The following is a 20,528-nucleotide window of genomic DNA, read 5'->3' on the forward strand; positions in this document are numbered from 1 at the left end:
TGTCTTCGCTTTTCTAAACTGGTTGTTTGAGATCTTCCAAAACTGTGTCTCCATTACTCATTCATTACCTACCATTTTTTGATTACTGAATGAAGTGTTTGGGATTGTGAAAATGTTGGTAGATGTGTTTCTCTGGTAGAGACACTAGTCAAAGAACCAGGAAATCTTTGCAGCATTCTTGTTTTTGAATTTGTCTCTTCATTCCAGAGCATAAAAGGTGTTGTGTTGTGAAGATTATTGTTTCAGATAGTGATTACTTAACCGTCATTAATTACCACTTAGACCTTTCTTATTATTTTTCCCCAGTTCTCTTTACTGGCCATATATTACGATAATGAATTTTCTCTCCATCAGCATTTTCATCATCACTATTTTAAAATATATACTCCATTTCCCCATGATAGTAACAGAATTTAGGGAAGTACTTTTAATAGCTATCATTGCGCTGATGAAGCCACACACAGCTCAGTCAGTTCCTTAGCAGCAGAAAGACAGACACTCAACTGAAGTGAGCCAGTTGTTAAGTACGCAGAACTACAGCCTTAGAGTTTAAGCTTTATTTGGTAGCTGTATGGGAGATTTGTGAGAAGGATAACACATGAGTTAGTGATGGGACAAGTTTTCCCCTGTTCCGTGCATGTTTTGTAGGTCCATTTACTGAAGAGCTTGAAAATATAATTTATTATACTGCTTTTGCATACTTTGGGAGGATAGTGAACTTCCTTATCGATCACACTGAATTAGTTATGCATTCTGTGCTGTTGGGATAGACCTCAGATAACTGTCTAGCTTATCCTGTGATATACTCATCTGTTGCATGTTCAGATAAGTCAAATCTATGAGAAGTGGTTTGTGTAAATGTAGGTGAAAAATAGCTTTGGTCTGAAGCAACTTTCAGGATAGAAAAATGGAAAGGAAGTTGTCTTTATATTAATCATTTAAGACCATAATATTAAAATTTGAATTGTATTGAGTATTGAAATCAGGGAAGGTTGATAATTTTTGACATATAATAGCATGCTAATAAAACTGTTTTTGATAAAAGTTAGTTTTGGGGTACTAAAATATAGATAATGGTTATCTTCCTTGACATGGTAACTTGGTGCTTGCCTTTGTGATACATTTTGCTTTTTTTTTTTTTTTTTTTTTTTTTGCGGTACGCGGGCCTCTCATTGTTGTGGCCTCTCCCATTGCGGAGCACAGGCTCCGGACGCGCAGGCTCAGCGGCCATGGCTCACGGGCCCAGCCGCTCTGCAGCATGTGGGATCTTCCCGGACCGGGGCACGAACCCGTATCCCCTGCATCGGCAGGCGGACTCTCAACCACTGTGCCACCAGGGAAGGCCCAGTTTGCTTTCTTAAATGTGCTATTTTTATTATTTTTTTCTTTACACAGATTTCTCACGAAATCTTTTTTACTTAATAATTTTTGTCTGGAGGTAAGATCTTTATTATATTTAATGAAGAAATGAGGTTTATTGATTAGCATTTCAGGTTTGTGGCTTACCACCACACAGTGTCAGGGAGTGCAAGGTTCTTGGAGAGCTGACTTCTAAATATTTTTGTTCATCTACATCTCATCAATTCTTTTGGACACGTGGTTGCTGGATTTCTTTTCTGCAACAGTACATCTTGGGCTCTATTTCTTTCATTTCTTCTTTGAGCACCCTCTGAGAATCCTGGGGTATCTTTTCAGAGGCATAGACAATTTATTTTTTAACTACAAAAAATGACTTGGCAAGTAGTTACACATTTCTGATGCTGTTGCATTTTTAAGAACAGTAAAAAAACTTCTCTCTTAATGTTGCCCTTTGATTACACAGCAAATGATATTGACAGTATTGATTTGATTCAAAATATTTGAGACCCAGGTGCTGTTTGTACACTCAAGGAACATCATAATCTAGGTTGAGAAACCAGATTCAGACATGAGATGTTAACTCACTGTATTAAGAGTTAAAAGAGGAAGATATTTCAAGAGTTACAAAACACGTTGTGTGAGGAATTGCCAAATGTATAGACTGGACAATTATGGCCATGCATCGTGTATTTAATATAGATCATTTTTTAGTGGTCGGGATTAAAATTTTTATGTTCGTTTGTATAATGGAGAGAGGATGGAGAGAAATAATTAAGCAAAAACTTCAAAATAGTATCCTGAAGTTTTATCTTTTGGCACAGTCTAACTTTATTAGGAAAATTTTGAATGGCTTAGTAGATTGTACAGAAAAGCTGAAGTTTTAATTCACTCATAATTTGTATGAGATGGCCACATGAAACCATTCTAAAATTGTAGTTTTTGAAAATAAATTGTGAAGTTTGTGGTCGATCACTTCCAAACTGATGTTTGTTCTATATACACTGAGGACAGCCATTTTATTTTTTAATATGTAGGGAGTGGCTAAGTGCATATTTCCCAGTTTATTTTGGAAGTGGGCATGTCACTTTGTTTCCAGTATTTTGATATGTGTTATGAATGTAGACTGCATAAAGTATAGTAGTTTAGAAGTGCAGGCTCAGGATTCTCACTGCCTGGATTCCAGTTTGGGTATACGGGCATACCTCTTGTATTGTGCTTCGCAGATACTGCGTTTTTTACAAATTGAAGGTTTGTGGCAATCAAGCATGGAGCAGATCTATTGCCGCCGCCCATTTTTTAAACAGCATTTGCTCACTTTGAGTCTTCTCTGTCACATTTTGGTAATTCTCACAATATTTCAAACTTTTGCATTATTACTATATTTGTTATGGTGTTTTGTGATCGGTGTTGATGTTACTATTGTCATTATTTTGGGGCACCACAAATCACAACTCTGTAAGATGGTGAACTTAATTGTAAATGTGTGTGTGTTCTGACTGCTCCATCGACTGGCTGTTCCTGTCTCTCTCCCTCTCCTTGCGCCTCCCTATTCCTTGAGATGCAACAATATTGAAATTAGGCCAATTAATAACTCTACAATGGCCAGTAAGTGTCTAAGTGAAAGGAAGAGTCCGTGTCTCTCACTTTAAATCAAAAGTTAGAAATGATTAAGCTTAGTGAGGAAGGCATGTTGGAAGCCGAGATAGGCCAAAAGCTCGGCCTCTTGTGCCAAACAGCCAAGTTGTGGATGCAAATGAAAAGTTCTTGAAGGAAATTAAACATGCTATTCCGGTGAACACATGAATGAAGAGAGTGAAACAGCCTTACTGCTGTTACGGAGAAAGTTTTAGTAGTCTGGAAAGAAGATCAAACCAGCCACAACATTCTCTTAACCCAAAGTCTAATCCAGAGCAAGGCCTTATTAACTCTCTTCAATCTTGTGAAGGCTGAGAGAGGTGGGAAGATACAGAAGGAAAACTTGAAATTAGCAGAGGTTGGTTCATGAGGTCTAAGGAAAGAAGTCATTTCCGTAACATAGAAATGCAAGGTGAAGCAGCAAGTGCTGATGTAGAAGCTGCAGCAAGTTATCCAGAAGATCTAGCTAAGATAATTCATGAGGGTGGCTACCCCGAACAACAGGTTTTCAGTTTAGTCAAAACAGCCTTCTATTGGAAGAAGATGCCATCTAGGATGTTCATAGCTAGAGAGGAGAAGTCAGTGCCTGGTGTCAAAGGACAGGCTGGCTCTCCAGTTAGGGGCTGTTGCAGCTGGTGACTTCAAGTTGAAGCCTGTGCTCATTCACCATTCTGAAAATCCTAGGGCCCTTAAAAATTATGCTAAATCTACTCTGCCTGTGCTCTGTAAATGGAACAAGAAAGCCTGCATGACAGCACATCTCTTTACAACATGGTTTACTGAATATTTTAAGCTCACTGTTGACCTACTGTCAGAAAAAAAGATTCCTTTCAAAATGTCACTGCTGACTGACAATGCACCTGGTCACCCAAGAGCCCTGATGGAGATGGACAGTGGGATGAATGGTTTTCATGCCTGCTCACACAACATCCATTCTGCAGCCCATGGATCAAGGAGTCACTTCAACTTTCAAGTCTTATTTTTTAAGAAATACATTTTGTAAGGCTATAGCTGCCATAGATGCTGATTCCTCTGAGGGACCTGGGAAGAGTTAGTTGAAAACCTTCTGGAAAGGATTCACCATTCTAGATGCCATTAAGAACATCGTGATTCATGGGAAGAGGTCAGAATATCAAGATACACAGGAGTTTGGAAGAAGTTGATTCCAGCCCTTTGAAGGGTTCAAAGCTTCAGTGGCAGAAGTAATTGTAGTTGTGGCAGTAGCAAGAGAACCAGAATTAGGAGTGGAGCCTGAAGATGGGACTGAACTGCTGCAATCTCATGATAAAACTTGAATGGATGAGGAGTTGCTTCTGATGGATGAGCAGAGAAAGTGGTTTCTTGAGAAGAAATCTACTCCTGGTGAAGATGCTGTGAAGATTGTTGAAATGACAGCAAAGGATTTAGATATTGCATAAACTTAATTGATAAAGCAGCTACAGGGTTTGAGAAGACTGACTCCAATTTTGAAAGAAGTACTGCGGTGGGTAGCATGCTATCAAACAGTGTGTCATGCTGTAGAGACATTGTGGAAGGAAGAGTCAGTCATTGCAGCAGACCTCATTGTCTTCTGGTTTCAAGAAATTGCCGCAGCTGCGCCAACCTTGAGCAGCCACCACCCTGGTCAGTCAGCGCCACCAGCATCGAGGCAGGACCCTCCACCAGCAAGACGATTACAGCTTGCCGAAGGCTCAGATGATGGTTAGCATTTTTTAGCAATAAAGTATTTTTAACTAAGTTTTATACATTGTTGTTTTTAGACATAATGCTATTGCATATTTAATAGACTACAGTATATTGTAAACATAGCTTTTATATGCGCTGGGAAACCAAAATATTGGTGTGACTTGCTTTATTGCGTGCAATATTCACTCTGTTGTGGTGGTCTGGAACCGACACTGCAGTATCTTTGAGGTACATCTGTCCTGGGTATGTGACCTACACAATGGTCTGGGCCTCAGTTTGCTCCTCTGCAAAATAGAGGTAATAATTGCACCTACCTCACAGGGTTGTTGTGAGAAACCAATGAGATTCTCATACAGCATAGTTAGCACAGAGCCTGGCACATAGTACATGCTCAGTACATGTTAGCTTGGTCTGTTATCACTTAGGCCATAGTGTTGATGACTTGTACTGTTTCTGTGGTTAATCCAAACTGCTAGAGCCTCTCATAATGACAATAGGGAATGATTGTAAACTTGGAAGGTAATTTTCTTACTAATAGCTAAGTAATTCTGCTTTTGCCAGTCTCAACTTGTACTCCATAGTTCTTTTTCTAGGTTCTTAGGTCTGCTTTGGTCTTAGTATGGCAGTCATCTTGGATTCTTATGTATTCTTTTTACCTGATAAATTCAGAAACAAAGTTAACGATCCTTGTTTTTTTCTTATGTAGTATTGCTGGTAGATCCTAACCAATGAAACTGGACCAGAATTTGAAATGGGTGTGTAGAGCAGGTGATGAGGTTGCATTGCTTCTAGAATTGTACTTTTTAGAATTGTGTTACACCACACGTCTTAACCATTTAGTGATTTTCCTTGACTTTGTCTTGGAAGGATAACTTATTCATCTTTAACATTGTTATATCATGGTGGTGAAGAACTGACCTTTGTGTCAGCGGATTTGAGTTCTAGCTCTGTCATTTATTCTGTAATATTGGGTGTAACTGCTAAGCTTTAGCTTTTCTCTTATAAATTGAGAATAATAATAATAGCTGCTTAATTGTGTGGCTGTGAAGTTTAATGACATTATACATTTTAGTTAGCACGGTGCCTGGCACATAATAAATAGTGAATTTAACTGTGTGAGGAGATAATGCAGGGCAGTGGTAAGTGCATTGACTTTTTTTTTTGCGGTACGTGGGCCTCTCACTGTTGTGGCCTCTCCCGTTGCGGAGCACAGGCTCCAGACGCGCAGGCTCAGCGGCCATGGCTCACGGGCCCAGCCACTCCGCGGCATGTGGGATCTTCCCGGACTGGGGCAGGAACCCGTGTCCCCTGCATCGGCAGGCGGTCTCCCAACCACTACGCCACCAGGGAAGCCCTGCATTGACTTCTGAATGAAAATTTTTGCGTTCAGATTTCAGGTCCACCACTTACTATAGCAAGTAATTTAACCTCTCTGATTCCAGTTTTATTTATTTTTGTATAATCAAGATTATAATATAGCATTGTTAGGAATAAACAAATGTAGAGCAGAGTTTCTTAACCTCAACACTGTTTTTTGGCTGGCTAACTCTTTGTGGTGGGGCTTTCCTAGTGCACTGTAGTATGTTTACTAGATGCCAGTAGCATGCCCTCCAGTTTTGATGACCAAAAATATCTCCATTTTCGAATTAAGCCAGATGTCCTCTGGAGAGGCTTAATCACCTCTGATGCTCTGATGGAGAACTAATGTAAAGCATGTCGACCGTTGCCTGTCCTGAAGTTAGAGCACATTAAGTTTTATATATTATCATTGTTTTAGTAGTGGTGCCTTTTTTTTTTTTCCTACTGCTCCTACTACTGCCTGTTAGAAATTTGCTAATAGTGAGCATGCCTGATGAATTGACAGCTTAATTTAATCTATGGTGTAGGGGTTGGAAGGCGACAAGCAGTTGCATTCTCAGTGCCTTTGCATTTAGGTCTTTGCCTGAATAGCTGTTCCCCATTTATGCGTGGATCACTCCCTCATTTCAGGTTTTGGCTCACATGTTGCCCTTAATAGCAAGGCCTTCATTTACTGTCTTACATAGAATGCTCTCCTTCTCCCTTCACTATTACAGTGTTTAATTATTCTTCATAGATTTTATAATCTCCTGATATATATTTGTCCCCCCACCAACATACTCATACACACGCGCGCGTGCACCTTCGATAGCTTTAGTGACTTATTGGTAGGCTTATTCTGTGCAGTTTTTTAAGGAAGATATGATAAAATGCATAGTTTTACTTTCAGGATGTTTTTGAGAAGTTGAGGTAGTCAATTTTAGTTTGCTCTTAATTTAAAGGGGATTTTGGTAGAAGTGTAATTTTTTTCCCCTGTTGGTGTTTTCTAAATCTTTTTGCATTCTATTCATACACAAAACACTTAGAAAACAATATACACTGGTTTTATCAGTGTAAATGAAATTTGGCTGCAGTATAATTCTCTGAGTGACAGATGAAGCAAGTGGGAAATACCTCTGGACTCAGATTAAATTTTATTCAGGGTGTTAGTACTGATACTTATTTTTAGTTGTATTCTGAGTCTTTCTAAATGGTCCATTAGGACCAAACTCTGGCATTCATAATTAGCACCTGCTGTTCTTTTGCCTGGAGTAGCCTCTGGACCTTTAGGACCAATCTCACATGTCACCTGCTTAGCCTTTCTTGGCCTCATGGATTTTACCTTCCTCTGTGGTACTGAGAGCCCTTCAGTATGACACTTTCATATTTTGTTGTGATGTTTATATGTTGTATTTGTTTATATGTCCATACTTGATTTTGGATTATGAGTTCCTTTGTTTTAATTATTAAATTTGTAATGCCAAATGTAAGGAAGCATTTAAGTAAAATTTCAGTGTAAAATTTCAGTGAAATGTCAGGAATTTGTTTGTTTATTTATTTACTTATTTTTTGGCTGTTTTGCACGGCCTGTGGGATCTTAGTTCCCCAACCAGGGATTGAACCTGGGCCCTCAGAAGTGAAAGCGCAGAGTCTTAACCACTGGACCGCCAGGAATTTGTTTAAATCAAGCAATCTGTTTAACAGAGACACTGAATCATCTCTTAAATTTCTCAATTAGATCGATTATCTTTGTCTGTCTACATGGCTGGGTATTTCAGGACATTGTATTTTAGGTTAGTGTTCATTTTTTTTTTTTTTGAGACCTTATTTTGGAGTAGTTTTAGATATATAGAAAAATTGCAAACATAGTGTAGAATTCCCATATACCCTTTATCTAGGTTTCTTGATTGTTACATCTGACATAATACTAATGTCTTTATCAGAACTAGAGGGTAACATTAGTATTAACTAAACTCCAGACTTTATTCTGATTTCACCAGTTTTGTTTTTCCACTACGGTCCTTTTTCTGTTCCATGACCCAAATCAGGATACCACATTGTGTTTAGTAGATTAGTGTGTTCGTGTTAAAGTAAGGTTAATATTTCTACAATTGGCTAACATTTGTTTTACAATTTAGCATGGAGAGTTTTAATTTTATTTTTGATATATTGAGCACTTGATATCTAAAACTGATTTTTTAAAATAAAGGACTGTTTTATATTTCCATTCATTGTCACTTTTAAGATAATCTTGCGATATGGCTGTATACTGTGATTTTGGGCATTCTTCCTTTGGAATTGGCTCCAGAGCCTGTTGGAACGACTTAAGAAAATTCAGTCTTACCAATTTATAACAATTTCACAAAACAGTTCTGTAGAAATTGTTTTCTTTGGACCCATAAGTTTGGGGTGCTTTATACCATATTTTGTCTTGTAAGATCCCCAGTTGCATTGGCATATTAAAGGTGTCTTCCACAATGGTACCTGGTTAGTGAACACTTTTTGAATAAATTAAAGGTATTAAAGAAACATAACTTTGTTATACCAGTCTTTCTCGACATTTGATGCTTTTATGCTAATCTGTTTTTTTAATCCAGGGCAACACACTTTATATAAGTCATACTAGTTTTGGTGGAAAAAACCCCACCCCATACTGGAAAATTAGGTTCACCCATCTTATTTACAGTATGCTTTACTTTTTTTTAAAAAAATTGATCTTTAAAGACTAAATATTGTCTGCTATTGAGATTAAAAAATATGCCACAGGCTCTGAAGGCATGTTTTAGTAAAAGAGTTTAGTAAAAGATTCACTAATAGTATCATTGAAAAAACAATATATTGCTCATTTAGATCACCCTTTAGAATGGGCTGGTTTTCGGTATAGCTAGGTGATTTCGAGCCATGTAACTGTACCTTCTGAATGTTGTGAATGTCCCCACCACTTAAATGTACACAGGCAGAAGTTGGTGCAACAGAAAGACTAACCTCAGGTGAAGTTTGTAGAATTTCCCAGACTTGTGTTGCTATGGGAATGAGTGTGTTGTCAGTAGATTCAGCATATTGTTTTTATAAGGAAAGTCAACCATTTGTTTCTAGAGCTGGAATTGCCTTTGTTTTCTTTGTTTCATCTGGGATGCAACTCTGAAGAGGAGGTTGTTTCGGCTTGTGGTAAACTTTGGATTCCAGCATATTCAGATAAACAAATTTGTTGATAGTTCTAGCTGATTAATTTTGTAATTAATATTTAGTAATGTAATATTTAGTAATGTTTTTGTAAGTTATTTTTAATTACCAGAAATTTATTATACTAAAATTTCTTTGGAACCTAAAAATGTATTAGTGGAAGCATTGGTGATATATGATAATTGAGCCTTTCTTAGGTACTGAGATCAGATAGTTTCAGGGAATTAAAACTTTTCCTGACTTTTCATCACCATTGTAGCTCACAGTTTTCTCTAAATGTTATAAAGAATGCATGTAAGCTAATCAGCCAATCAAACAGTTAACATTTTATTTCGGTGCTTTATTAATATTTCAATATAACTAAGTTGCAAAATTTGAGAAGAGATACTGAAATCCTATATTTAGCAGAGGATTAACTTTTGTGAGAATGAGGAAATTTTCTTTCCTTTTCTTTAAATTTTAAATTGAGTTACAGTGAACTGCATCCATTTAAAGTGAACGGATTGGTGAATTTTGGTGGGTATATACACTCATAAAACCACTACCACAATCCAGATTTAGGACATTTTCATCATCTTCCAAAATATATTCCTGTTCCTTTGCAGTTCCCTCTCTTATCCAAGGCCCCAGGCAACTACTGATTTGTTGGAAAATGTTTTTAAAGAAGATCCTTTAATGAGTCAAATCTAGTCAATTTCTAGCTTTGTAGCTCAGTGTGAAAGGGTAGAGTTACCACCTTGGGCTATGTAGCCTTGAAACCTGGGTTTGATTCTTTGGCTCTGTTTTGTGACTTTGGGGAAGACGTTTAAACTATTTAAATGCATTTTGTCTACAAAACAAGGATAGTAATAGAGTGTATTATTTATTATCACTGGGCATAAATGAATTAAAAATGTAGGTAAAATGTTCAGCAGCATATAATATATACCTGGTAAACTGTATAATATTTTTGAACTTCGTATTCTCTCATTTTTATAGGGGAAAGAATTCAAGGACAGTTGGAGGAAATTTTGGTAGATTTGGAGCTAAGAATTTTGGAATCCAAGAAGTTCTGGGTTAATTAGTGGAATTTTCTAGCTAACTGAATATTACTAGATTTTATTTAGTTGACTCTTGCCCACCACCCAAAATACATTGGTTCAGTATTCTCTGAAACCAGCTTTTGATAATCGAGGCTCTTCCGGAGCATGAAGTGACCTTTTCTGAGCAATGCCTGGAGTGTAGGTGTAGTTCAAATAGGAGATCAGCTCCATATCTTTATAAACAGCACATAACTCACTAAAATAAATTTAAGTCTCTGATATATTGGTTTGTCATTTATCTCATTTTATCTTAAAAGGGGTCCCCCCCCCCACAATGTGTGTATGTGCACGTCTGTGCCTGCGTGTATGTAGTTTTTTGAGTTTTGATTTGTTGGGTTTAGTTAATAGTTTCCGTTTTTTCTCTTTACTCCTACAAAAAAACCTTTTTGTCTTTCTTTAAATAATTTAAATGCATTGTAAATAAGACAAGGCTATTTTACAGTTTTAATAGGTATGGGACAATAATTTAAATGATTTGGTTTTAGCTCTTTTATATGGATTTTTATTAATAAGCAGTGTCTGAGTCTTAATTTATGAAAAGATTACGGTTAAAAACATACGGTTTTTATGGTTTAAGCCATGTAATTCTTTCAAATGTGTCAAATTAATGGACTATATATACAAAGTTTTTTTTTTCCCTAAAAAAGTGAATTAAGTAAACATTTAATAGGATCTCTGGTAAAATGAAATTTTACATGCATGATGAAGAAACATTGTGTAGCAAAGATTCATACTACATGTCCAAATGTATATTCTAAAAGCAGTGAGGATTTTTTTTAAACCATTCAGAAATACCAAAGTGTGTTCTAGACTCAAAACTATTAAAATAATTTGGTTTTAGGTGATTATCAATTGATAGCTTTATTTCTTATGGTATTTTTTTTGTCTTTCTATAGGGCTGAAAGACACACAGAAGTCTTCATGGATATAGTTGATACATTTAATCATTTAATTCCTACTGAACACTTAGATGATGCCCTATTTCTAGGATCCAACCTGGAGAATGAAGTCTGTGAGGATTTTAGTACAAGTCAAAATGTCTTAGAGGACTCGCTGAAGAACATGCTCAGCGATAAGGATCCTATGCTAGGATCTGCAAGTAACCAGTTCTGTTTGCCTGTTTTGGATAGCAATGATCCCAATTTCCAGATGCCTTGTTCAACAGGTAATTCTTACTTTTTTTTTTTTTTTTTTTTTTTAGTCTGCAATTTAAAGTAAAGATTTTTTTTTTTTTTAGTTGAGGGTAGTGCATTTAGGGTTCTTTTCTTTGAATTTAGAGCTCCTTTTCTAGGCATCACAATTAGAATTTAAAATTTAAATTTTCTTCTAAGGAATGTGGAATTATCTTCAAGGATATTGTGGATATATAGGGTTACCATATAATTTGTCATCTAGAATGGGATGCTTTTTTGAGAATCATAGGGGGTGCTGTTAATAATTACATCATGACAACAGGTCATGATTGGGACTCTCTCTAGCAAATAGGGATTGCCTTGCCAATGGGGACATGATGTCATCCCAGGCCTATTGGAGTCAAGGGGAATGTCTGAATTGACCTTTTTCAGTGCCCCTCCCTGCCCTTCAAATTTAATACTTTGTGTGCTCCCATTTCAGATCTTTTAGTATTTTGTATTTGTATTTCAAAAACCAGAGAAAGAACTGTAGACCTTTGCTGTCCAGCATAGCAACCACTAGCCACTTACAACTGTTGGCCTAATTGGAGATGAAATGAGTCTGGTCCTAATTGGAGATGTGCTCTAAAATGCACATTTGATTTCAGTGTGAAAAAGAGATTGTAAAATATTTCATCAAGTTTTAAAAATGTAGATTACACATTGAGGTGATATTTTTGGTTAAATAAAATATTGTATTAAAATTAATTTCACCTGTTTTTACCCTTTTCTTTTTTTAAAGTGGCTCCTTGAACATTTAAAATTACTTATGTGGCTTGCATTATATTTCCATTGGACAGCACTGCTTTAGGATCTATAGTTGAAGTAACTGAAAGATAGTAGCTTTCAGAGGATAATAACTTTCTGTAGGGCTAATCAAATTCTTAGTAAGAGATTACTTCAGAGATACATTAATATGTGGAAAAAATATGTAGGTGTTCCTTTATAAAGCAAAGAAAATATTACAACAAACTTTGGAGCAATTAGCTATTCTGTAAGCTAAAATTAGACGAAGGAAAATCAGCTTCACATGGAGAAGCTAGGCTTTTTTCCCCCTCTCCGTTCCCTAGAGTAGCTCAGGTTTACGTGGTGGTGGTCAGTTTTTCAATAACTCTAGACTTTTTCTGCACTACAGTTTTTCAGTATTTTTCATTTCCTTTTAATATTTTCTGCATAATATTTTGATGTAATAGTAAAGTCTGGTTTAGGTGGCCTGCTATTCATCAGATTTGTCAGATTTCTCTGCCTGAAGACTCAACACTTTGGCTTCTAGGAATTTTTTCATTTTAACAACTCCGTAATACTGAAGTCTTTTGAATTGTTTGTTAATAATGGTATATCTCTGAATTATATACATTGTGTTGTGTTATCTCATAGGTTTACATTGTTTTTGTTGTTGTATTCTTAAATGTTTTAAAGCTTTTAAAATTTTGTTTTATGTTTGCACTGTTCCTGTGTCAGTACAATATATCTAATTATTGTGAAGCACTTTTGACACTGGTTATATGCACAAAGTTTCACAGTTTAGTCTAAATTCAGGAAGAACGTTTATTGAATACATATGTGCTTATTACTAGAAATACAGTAACCGTTTCAGGGATGTTATATTGGGCCTGGAACTGGCAAATGTATCATCCTTTTAGACTTTGTTATAAAATTACAGCCCCTTAGAAATACTGGTATTCTTACTTGCAGTCTTTTTTTTTTTAAATTTCTGTCGATGTGAAAAGTTTTTTTTTTTCATATGAAAAGTCTCTTTGGTTGAACATTTCTTTTGCTAATAGAAGACTTAGAACATCTTTATTGAAGTACTTAAATTTTTTTGAGGTCTGATTAATACTGTGTACGATTTCATTGTAAACTATTTTATTTAAGAATCTGTAAGTAGAAATATTTTCTCAATTTTCCCATTTTAAATTTGTTTGCTACAATTATTTATTTTGGTTTTAAAACAGAACTATTTGTGTTAATATATATGATATATATCTATACGCTTTTAAGATATGTAAGGGAATATGTGGGGGAAACTTAAAATTGTAAACCTCTTTATAGGATTGCTTAGATCTCATTGTGCCATCAGGCAGGGGATTTATTTTGATTGTTTCAAAGTTCCTTTTGCCCTTTGGGATATTTGGTTTGGTAAAAGGCCAGTATATTTTCTAATGATAGCAAACTGGAAAACATTAAAATTAAAACAAATTTGTTTTGAAATAGAAATTCTGTTGTAAACTATTTAGTGAAAACCATACATGGACACCTTCTATAAGTTTCAGCTGTTCACAAACTGCTTCAACTTTTTGCTATAAAATAAAAATGACATAGTTCTTACCCAGATGTTTGTACCTGGCTCTATACATTTTTACTACTTGTCTTGACTGAAGCATAGCAGGGAAATGGCTCTATGAGTATTCCTCAGGCCATTGAAAGCTATAGATTATGGTTATTTTGTAACCTTGGTCTTAACAGTGCGAAAGGTAGCAAACAATAACTGCTGCCTTGTTCTCTACGCTTCTGGTGTAGGTTGGTTTGCTGTAGTTGTTAAAGACCAGTTGTTGAATGTCTTGCATTATATTTCAGCTGTCTCCAGAAATCATAGAGAAGCTTTAACAATTATAAAAATAGGAAAGAAAATGGTAGATCACTTTTAGTGCTCTGCAGGTGCACAAAAGTTAGGATGCTTACTTACTGTTTCATTTTGAGAGACAATAAATAGATTCCTGATCCTCTTTTTGAATGCTTTTGACTCCATAAAGTATTTCTTTATGTAAATGCAGTGTTTGCATATGGTTTTTAGATTTACCCAGCAATACATTTTATTTTTTAAATTTGTTATTTATTTATTTTTTAAAATATCCTTATTGGAGTATAATTGCTTTACAATGTTGTGTTAGTTTCTGCTGAACAACAAAGTGAATCAGCTATATGCATACATACGTCCCAATATCCCCTCCCTCTTGAGCCTCCCTCCCACCCTCCCTATCCCACCCCTCTAGGTCATCATGAAGCATAGAGCTGATCTCCGTGTGCTATGCAACAGCTGCCCACTAGCCATCCATTTTACATTTGGTAGTGTATATATGTCAATGGTACTCTCTCACTTCGACCCAGCTTCCCCTTCCCCCACCGTCTCCTCAAGTCCGTTCTCTACGTCTGCATCTTTATTCCTGCCCTTGCCACTAGGTTCATCAGTACCGTTTTTTTTTAGATTCCATATATATGTGTTAGCATATAGTATTTGTTTTTCTCTTTCTGACTTACTTCACTCTGTATGACAGACTCTGGATCCATCCACCTCATTACAAATAATTCAATTTTGTTCCTTTTTATGGCTGAGTAATATTCCATTGTATATATGTGCCACATCTTCTTTATCCATTCATCTGTCGATGGACATTTAGGTCGCTTCCATGTCCTGGCTATTGTAAATAGTGCTGCAGTAAACACTGTGGTACGTGTCTCTTTTTGAATTATGATTTTGTCAGGGTATATGCCCAGTAGTGGGATTGCTGGGTCGTACGGTAGTACTATTTTTAGTTTTTTAAGGAATCTCTGTACTGTTCTCCATAGTGGCTGTATCAATTTACATTCGTACCAACAGTGCAGGAGGGTTCCCTTTTCTCCACACCCTCTCTAGCATTTATTGTTTGTAGATTTTTTGATGATGGCCATTCTGACCGGCGTGAGGTGATACCTCATTGTGGTTTTGATTTGCATTTCTCTAACGATTAGTGATGTTGAGCATCGTTTCATGTATTTGTTGACAGTCTGTATATCTTCTTTGGAGAAATGTCTATTTAGGTCTTCTGCCCATTTTTGGATTGAGTTGTTTGGGTTTTTTTTGATATTGACCTGCATGAGCTGCTTGTGTATTTTGGAGATTAATCCTTTGTCAGTTGCTTCATTTACCAGTATTTTCACCCGTTCTGAGGGTTGTCTTTTTGTCTTGTTTATGGTTTCCTTTGCTGTGCAAAAGCTTTTAAGTTTCATTAGGTCCCATTTGTTTATTTTTGATTTTATTTCCATTACTCTAGGAGGTGGGTCAAAAAGGATCTTGTTGTTATTTATGTCACAGAGTGTTTTGCCTATGTTTTCCTCTATGAGTTTTATAGTGTCTGGCCTTACATTTAGGTCTTTAATCCATTTTTAGTTTATTTTTGTGTATGGTGTTAGGAAGTGTTGTAATTTCACTCTTTTACATGTACCTGTCCAGTTTTCCCAGCACCACTTATTGAAGAGGCTGTCTTTTCTCCACTGTGTATTCTTGCCTCTTTTATCAAAGATAAGGTGACCATATGTGCTTGGGCTTATCTCTGGGCTTTCTATCCTGTTTCATTGATCTGTATTTCTGTTTTTGTGCCACTACCCTACTGTCTTGATTACTGTAGTATAGTCTGAAGTCAGGGAGCCTGATTTCTCCAGCTCCGTTTTTCCTTTCTCAAGATTTCTTTAGCTATTCGGGGTGTTTTGTTTTTCCATACAAATTGTAAAATAGTTTTCTCTGTGAAAAATGCCGTTGGTAATTTGATAGGGATTGCATTGAATCTGTAGGTTGCTTTGGGTAGTATAGTCATTTTCACAATGTTGAGTCTTCCAGTCCAAAAGCATGGTATATCTCTCCATCTGTTTGTATCATGTTTAATTTCTTTCATCAGTGCCTTATAGTTTTCTGCATACAGGTGTTTTGTCTCCTTAGGTAGGTTTATTCCTAGGTATTTTATCCTTCTTGTTGCAATAGTAAATGGGAGTGTTTCCTTAATTTCTCTTTCAGATTTTTCATCATTAGTGTATAGGAATACAAGAGATTTCTCTGTATTAATTTAGTATCCTGCTACTTTACTAAATTCATTGATTAGCTCTAGCAGTTTTCTGGTGGCATCTTTAGGATTTTCTATGTATAGTATCATGTCATCTGCAAACAGTGACAGTTCTACTTCTTTTCCGATTTGGATTCCTTTTATTTATGTTTCCTCTCTGATTGACGTGGCTAAAGCTTCCAAAACTATGTTGAATAATAGTGGTGAGAGTGGGCAACCTTGTCTTGTTCCTGATCTTAGAGGAAATGCTTTCAGTTTTTCACCATTGAGAATGAGGCTGTGGGTTGGTCACATGTGGCCTTTAGTATGTTGAGTTATGTTCTCTCTGTGCCCACTTTCTGGAGAGTTTTTATCATACATGTTACCCAGTAATACATTAAAAAAAAAATTCCAGTAAGTGAGGAAATTCATTAAGTGTTTGGGAAGTGTTTGATCTTGATCAAACCAATTATTTGTATTCTTAAAAATTCCTGTTATCCTTAAAATAAAACTAATATTTTCCCAAGTAATAGGTTCAAGATACTGACTATATTGGTTATATACTATGTGAGGAATGTATTAAAAATCATTGAAGTGGTGTTTGAAAAACTGGCATTATCAGTGTCATAAAGAAATGTTAATTTTTTCTTACTTTACAAACAAATGTATGCCCCTTTTATGTAGACGGCTATGATTCATAAGTGTGAAACAAACCTTGTATTTATGAACCATTTCTTTACATGGTATATTGAGTAGAAATGTTCAGTGGCTGTAATTTGATTTATTTCTTTAAGACCAGGAAGATGGGCGCACTATAGATAATATGGATATTCAGAGCAGCCTGTCATTTACGTAGTGCTTGTAGCTACTGCATCTTTCAGTGAAACCAAGATGTCCTTTCCAGGCTATATCATGGATTACAAAACCATCATTCACTAAATTAAAATAAAAAAAAATCCCTCCTGTAGCATGATTTTTGGAGATTAAAAACATCAAACAGTGAATTCAGTATCTTACATATTTGTTAAGAGTTGATTCATATTGTGTATTTAAGTGTTTTTTCAGTTGTATAGAAATTCATATTGTTTAGTTTTTTCAGTTGTAAATTTCTGCTAGCATGCATATGTGATAGTTGTTTCCTATCAAGAATGCCATTGATAATATATAACATCAAGTAGCATTGTTTAATAAGAGTTTCAGCTTGTGCTGCCTTTCTTCTAAGCAAAGTATTGTTAATACATGTTAAGACTGGTTTTACAAGTTTTTTAGCAGTAGTGTGATTTGGTCCTTTTTTTAGCACACAGATTTTTAACTTAATCATAGCTCTGTAGTTTGGGGCTTCTTCATCATTAGAGGCAGAATTCATCTGTGTAATATTTTAAAAATTATGGTACTTGTTCTGAAAAGATGATTGTTGTCCTTTTGCATCATTGAGATTTATTTAAAAGGTATTTATAAGTTTTCATGGCTTCGTGCTTCTCTTGTACAACATTTCAAATCAGAACATTGAACTAAACACAGTGGACCTCTGGTCCAATAAAATTCAGTTGTCAGATATTAATTATTGTTTTCCTTATTTGCACTTTATTTGTGGGGGCAGCAAACTCTGTGCAAATTTATTGCACCTGTCGATCCAAGTACACATATACATTCATTACGCATTTACACTGGGGTCTTTTTTTCACTGTTTTTATTACTCTGAGTAGTATTTATGGATTTTTTTTAAACTTATGTGCCTAATGAACATCTTTTTGCCGTTGATCTTATTTTTGAGAGTTGCATTTGAACAAGAAGATACAGATTTATAGTACATGTAAAGTAGTCATGCAAATGAGATGAACATATATTGGTTAAGATAAAGCATGTGCTCTTCAGTTGAATGTTAGTGGCGAGTAACTGATTAGCCTTGTAAGAACATTCATAGTCTTTAAGAATAGAACCTTATTTCTGTAAGATTGATCATTAATATTATATATTTTGAGTTATACTTAGAGGGGTTTTGGTGAAAGTGGGTGTGTATAGAAGAGAGCAACCAGAAAAGAGGCAAAAACACCTTGTAGAATTAGCGGAGAAGAGAAAATGCTGGGAAGTGGAAAGAGTAGGACATGACAGCAGCCATAGATCCTTGAAAGTTTGTCACATTGATAAGAGATTTGACTTTTTTTATGGAAAGTGGGAAAGAGGTAGATCCAGTAGGTTGCAGTTAGAGGAAGACAGAGTTTAATTGGCTAAAAGGAAGAACTTGGGGTTCCCTCAAATAGAGTAATAGGTTCCCAGGGCACGTGGCATTTGCACTTTTGCTGGGTATGACCACCCTGACCAAGGTGTTGTATTTCATTGGGGATTCATGTCTCATGTAGTTTCTGTTAGGTGACTTCTTATGGTCAGTGCCCTCCTAGAGTCCTCTGTCATTGTGTGTTCTAACGTAAAGTGTCTCTGTTTTCTTTATTAGAAATTAGATTGTTTGCTTTAATTCTAAATCTCATTTGTAGGCTTAATGTATTTCAGTGCTTCTTTAAATTATTTGAAATATGACTTTAAAAGCATAGTAATAACTACATTTATGTAAGCAACTTTCATTGCTCTTAATTCACTCTGTTCCATCTTATTTCTTCTACTCCCTCTATGTTCAATTTAGACATTTTAAATAGATTGTCAGTTTTTCTCAAACAGGTAGTTTTCATTAATCACTGCTACAAGTGGTCCTTACTACCAAAATAACAGAATTGAACTCAGAGATAAAACAAATAAGCCCTTTAATACCAACACTAAATATCACTTTCTAAATTCAGAAAATGCAGAGAGAGGGAATTTTTGGCCCAAGGCTAGAGTTTTCCAGTTTATGGTTTTAGTTTGTATATTTTGTGGCCTTTCTCTGTTTTACCTCTATTTGATTCAGTTGACTTTTGCTTTCCTTAGCTTGATATGGTATAAAGCAGAACATATTTTAATTTTACTTTGCATTGACTGAGCATTTAATTTTCTGTCTTTTAAATTAAAAATGTGGAATAAAATTAATCATGTCTTCATCACTATGCCCCTAATATCTTTCCGTTTCTTCCTTTCACCTGTTACTTACAGTTCACTCTGTATTACTATTTTTTAGCTTGCATTTCTGTGCTGTTGTATAGCAGGCCTCTTTATCCACGGTCTTGGGCATGCTTCTGGAGTTACTCAGTCTTCCTGCCTCCCAGCGCCCTCTGTCGCTGTCCTGTCCCTATCTGGGTTTGCTGTTCTCCAGGCCTGTCGTATGTCTGTCGTCCCTAGTGTCGCTGCCCTCCTTGAGTGGAGCTGTTGTCTTCCTGGATTTCATCTCCCTCTCTTTCTCTATGCCCTCTTAATGACATTCTTAGTACCTTTCTAATATTATTACACTTGACTAATAATTTGCCTTTATAGAGAAAAGAATTGATTATCACCTTTTCTTAAAGTTTTGTGTCTGATATTGCTGATGGGTTGGTTGCCTGGGTTTGTATAAGGCTTGTTGCTTTGTCAGGTGGCCTTTTCTGCACCCCCACTTTAGGATCTTCGTATCTTTTGGTGTTTAGTCTTTGACTTATTTTTGCTGGCACTTGGTGGGCCTTTTCATTTTGGAGAGTGATCAGTTCTGGGAAATTTTCTGTGTTTTCTCTGCAAACTCCTAGGAGATGTTGGCCCTTCTGGATTAATTGCCCATGTTTCATGTCTCTTTCTTGCATCTTTACCATCATTTTGCTCAATGTCTTTTTAGAGATTCACTGCCGTATTTTCCGTCTCTTTGAATATTTAATTTTGAGAGTCACTATTTCTAAGAAGTCTTCTGTTCTCTTTATTCATACCATTTTAAAATAGTGTTCTGTGTCATAAATATATGTAAGAGTTTCTTTACAGTCTGAATTTATTTTCCTGTTTGTTTATTTTGATGTTTCCCATAGTGTTGCAACCTTTCCCCAAATGATTATTTTTGGTTGCTTGTTGTTTAAAATGGGAGGAGATAGGAAGTTTTAAGTTTTGCCTTCACATACATGAGTGCTCTTAAGATCAAGGCTCTAGAAAAATTAGGATAAGTTTTCTTTCTTTTTTGTAAGTTCTTTTAAAAGAACAAAGGAGATAGTAGGTATTCAGTAAATTTTTTAACTGAAAAAAAAAGTAAAAGGAAAAGAATACAAGGAACAGAAAGAAGTAGGGTAGTGGGACCAAAGGTAAATAAAGTGCTGTCTGCAGGTGGGGTACAATTTTGGCTCTCAGATTTCTAGCAGTTGTGGAAGAGGAAAACAGGTAAAAACAAATCTGGTGCCCAG

The 20,528-nt window shown here is 35.9% G+C and overlaps 1 protein-coding gene across 7 annotated transcripts in view; it reads left to right on the plus strand.

Moving 5' to 3' along the window:
• The window catches only part of PHF3 (PHD finger protein 3), a 103,824-nt gene that overhangs the window by 1,425 nt on the left and 81,871 nt on the right, over positions 1-20,528 (plus strand). For 3 of the 7 annotated variants that reach the window (XM_022565525.3, XM_022565523.3, XM_022565524.3), the window contains exon 2: positions 11,180-11,448. The exons of 2 other annotated variants lie outside the window; for them this stretch is intronic. In XM_022565525.3, coding sequence (XP_022421233.2) covers positions 11,205-11,448 — 244 coding nt within the window. In that variant the 5' untranslated portion in view covers positions 11,180-11,204. Of the gene's footprint in view, positions 1-10,173; positions 11,449-20,528 lie in introns of those variants that run through there. 2 more of the 7 variants (XM_089921710.1, XM_089921714.1) reach the window with 2 other exon arrangements.

The sequence above is a fragment of the Delphinapterus leucas genome, chromosome 12, assembly GCF_059928025.1.
Source record: "Delphinapterus leucas isolate spDelLeu-1000000601 "Yukka" chromosome 12, BTC_Dleu_Yukka2, whole genome shotgun sequence".
NCBI classification, from domain to species: Eukaryota; Metazoa; Chordata; class Mammalia; order Artiodactyla; family Monodontidae; genus Delphinapterus; species Delphinapterus leucas.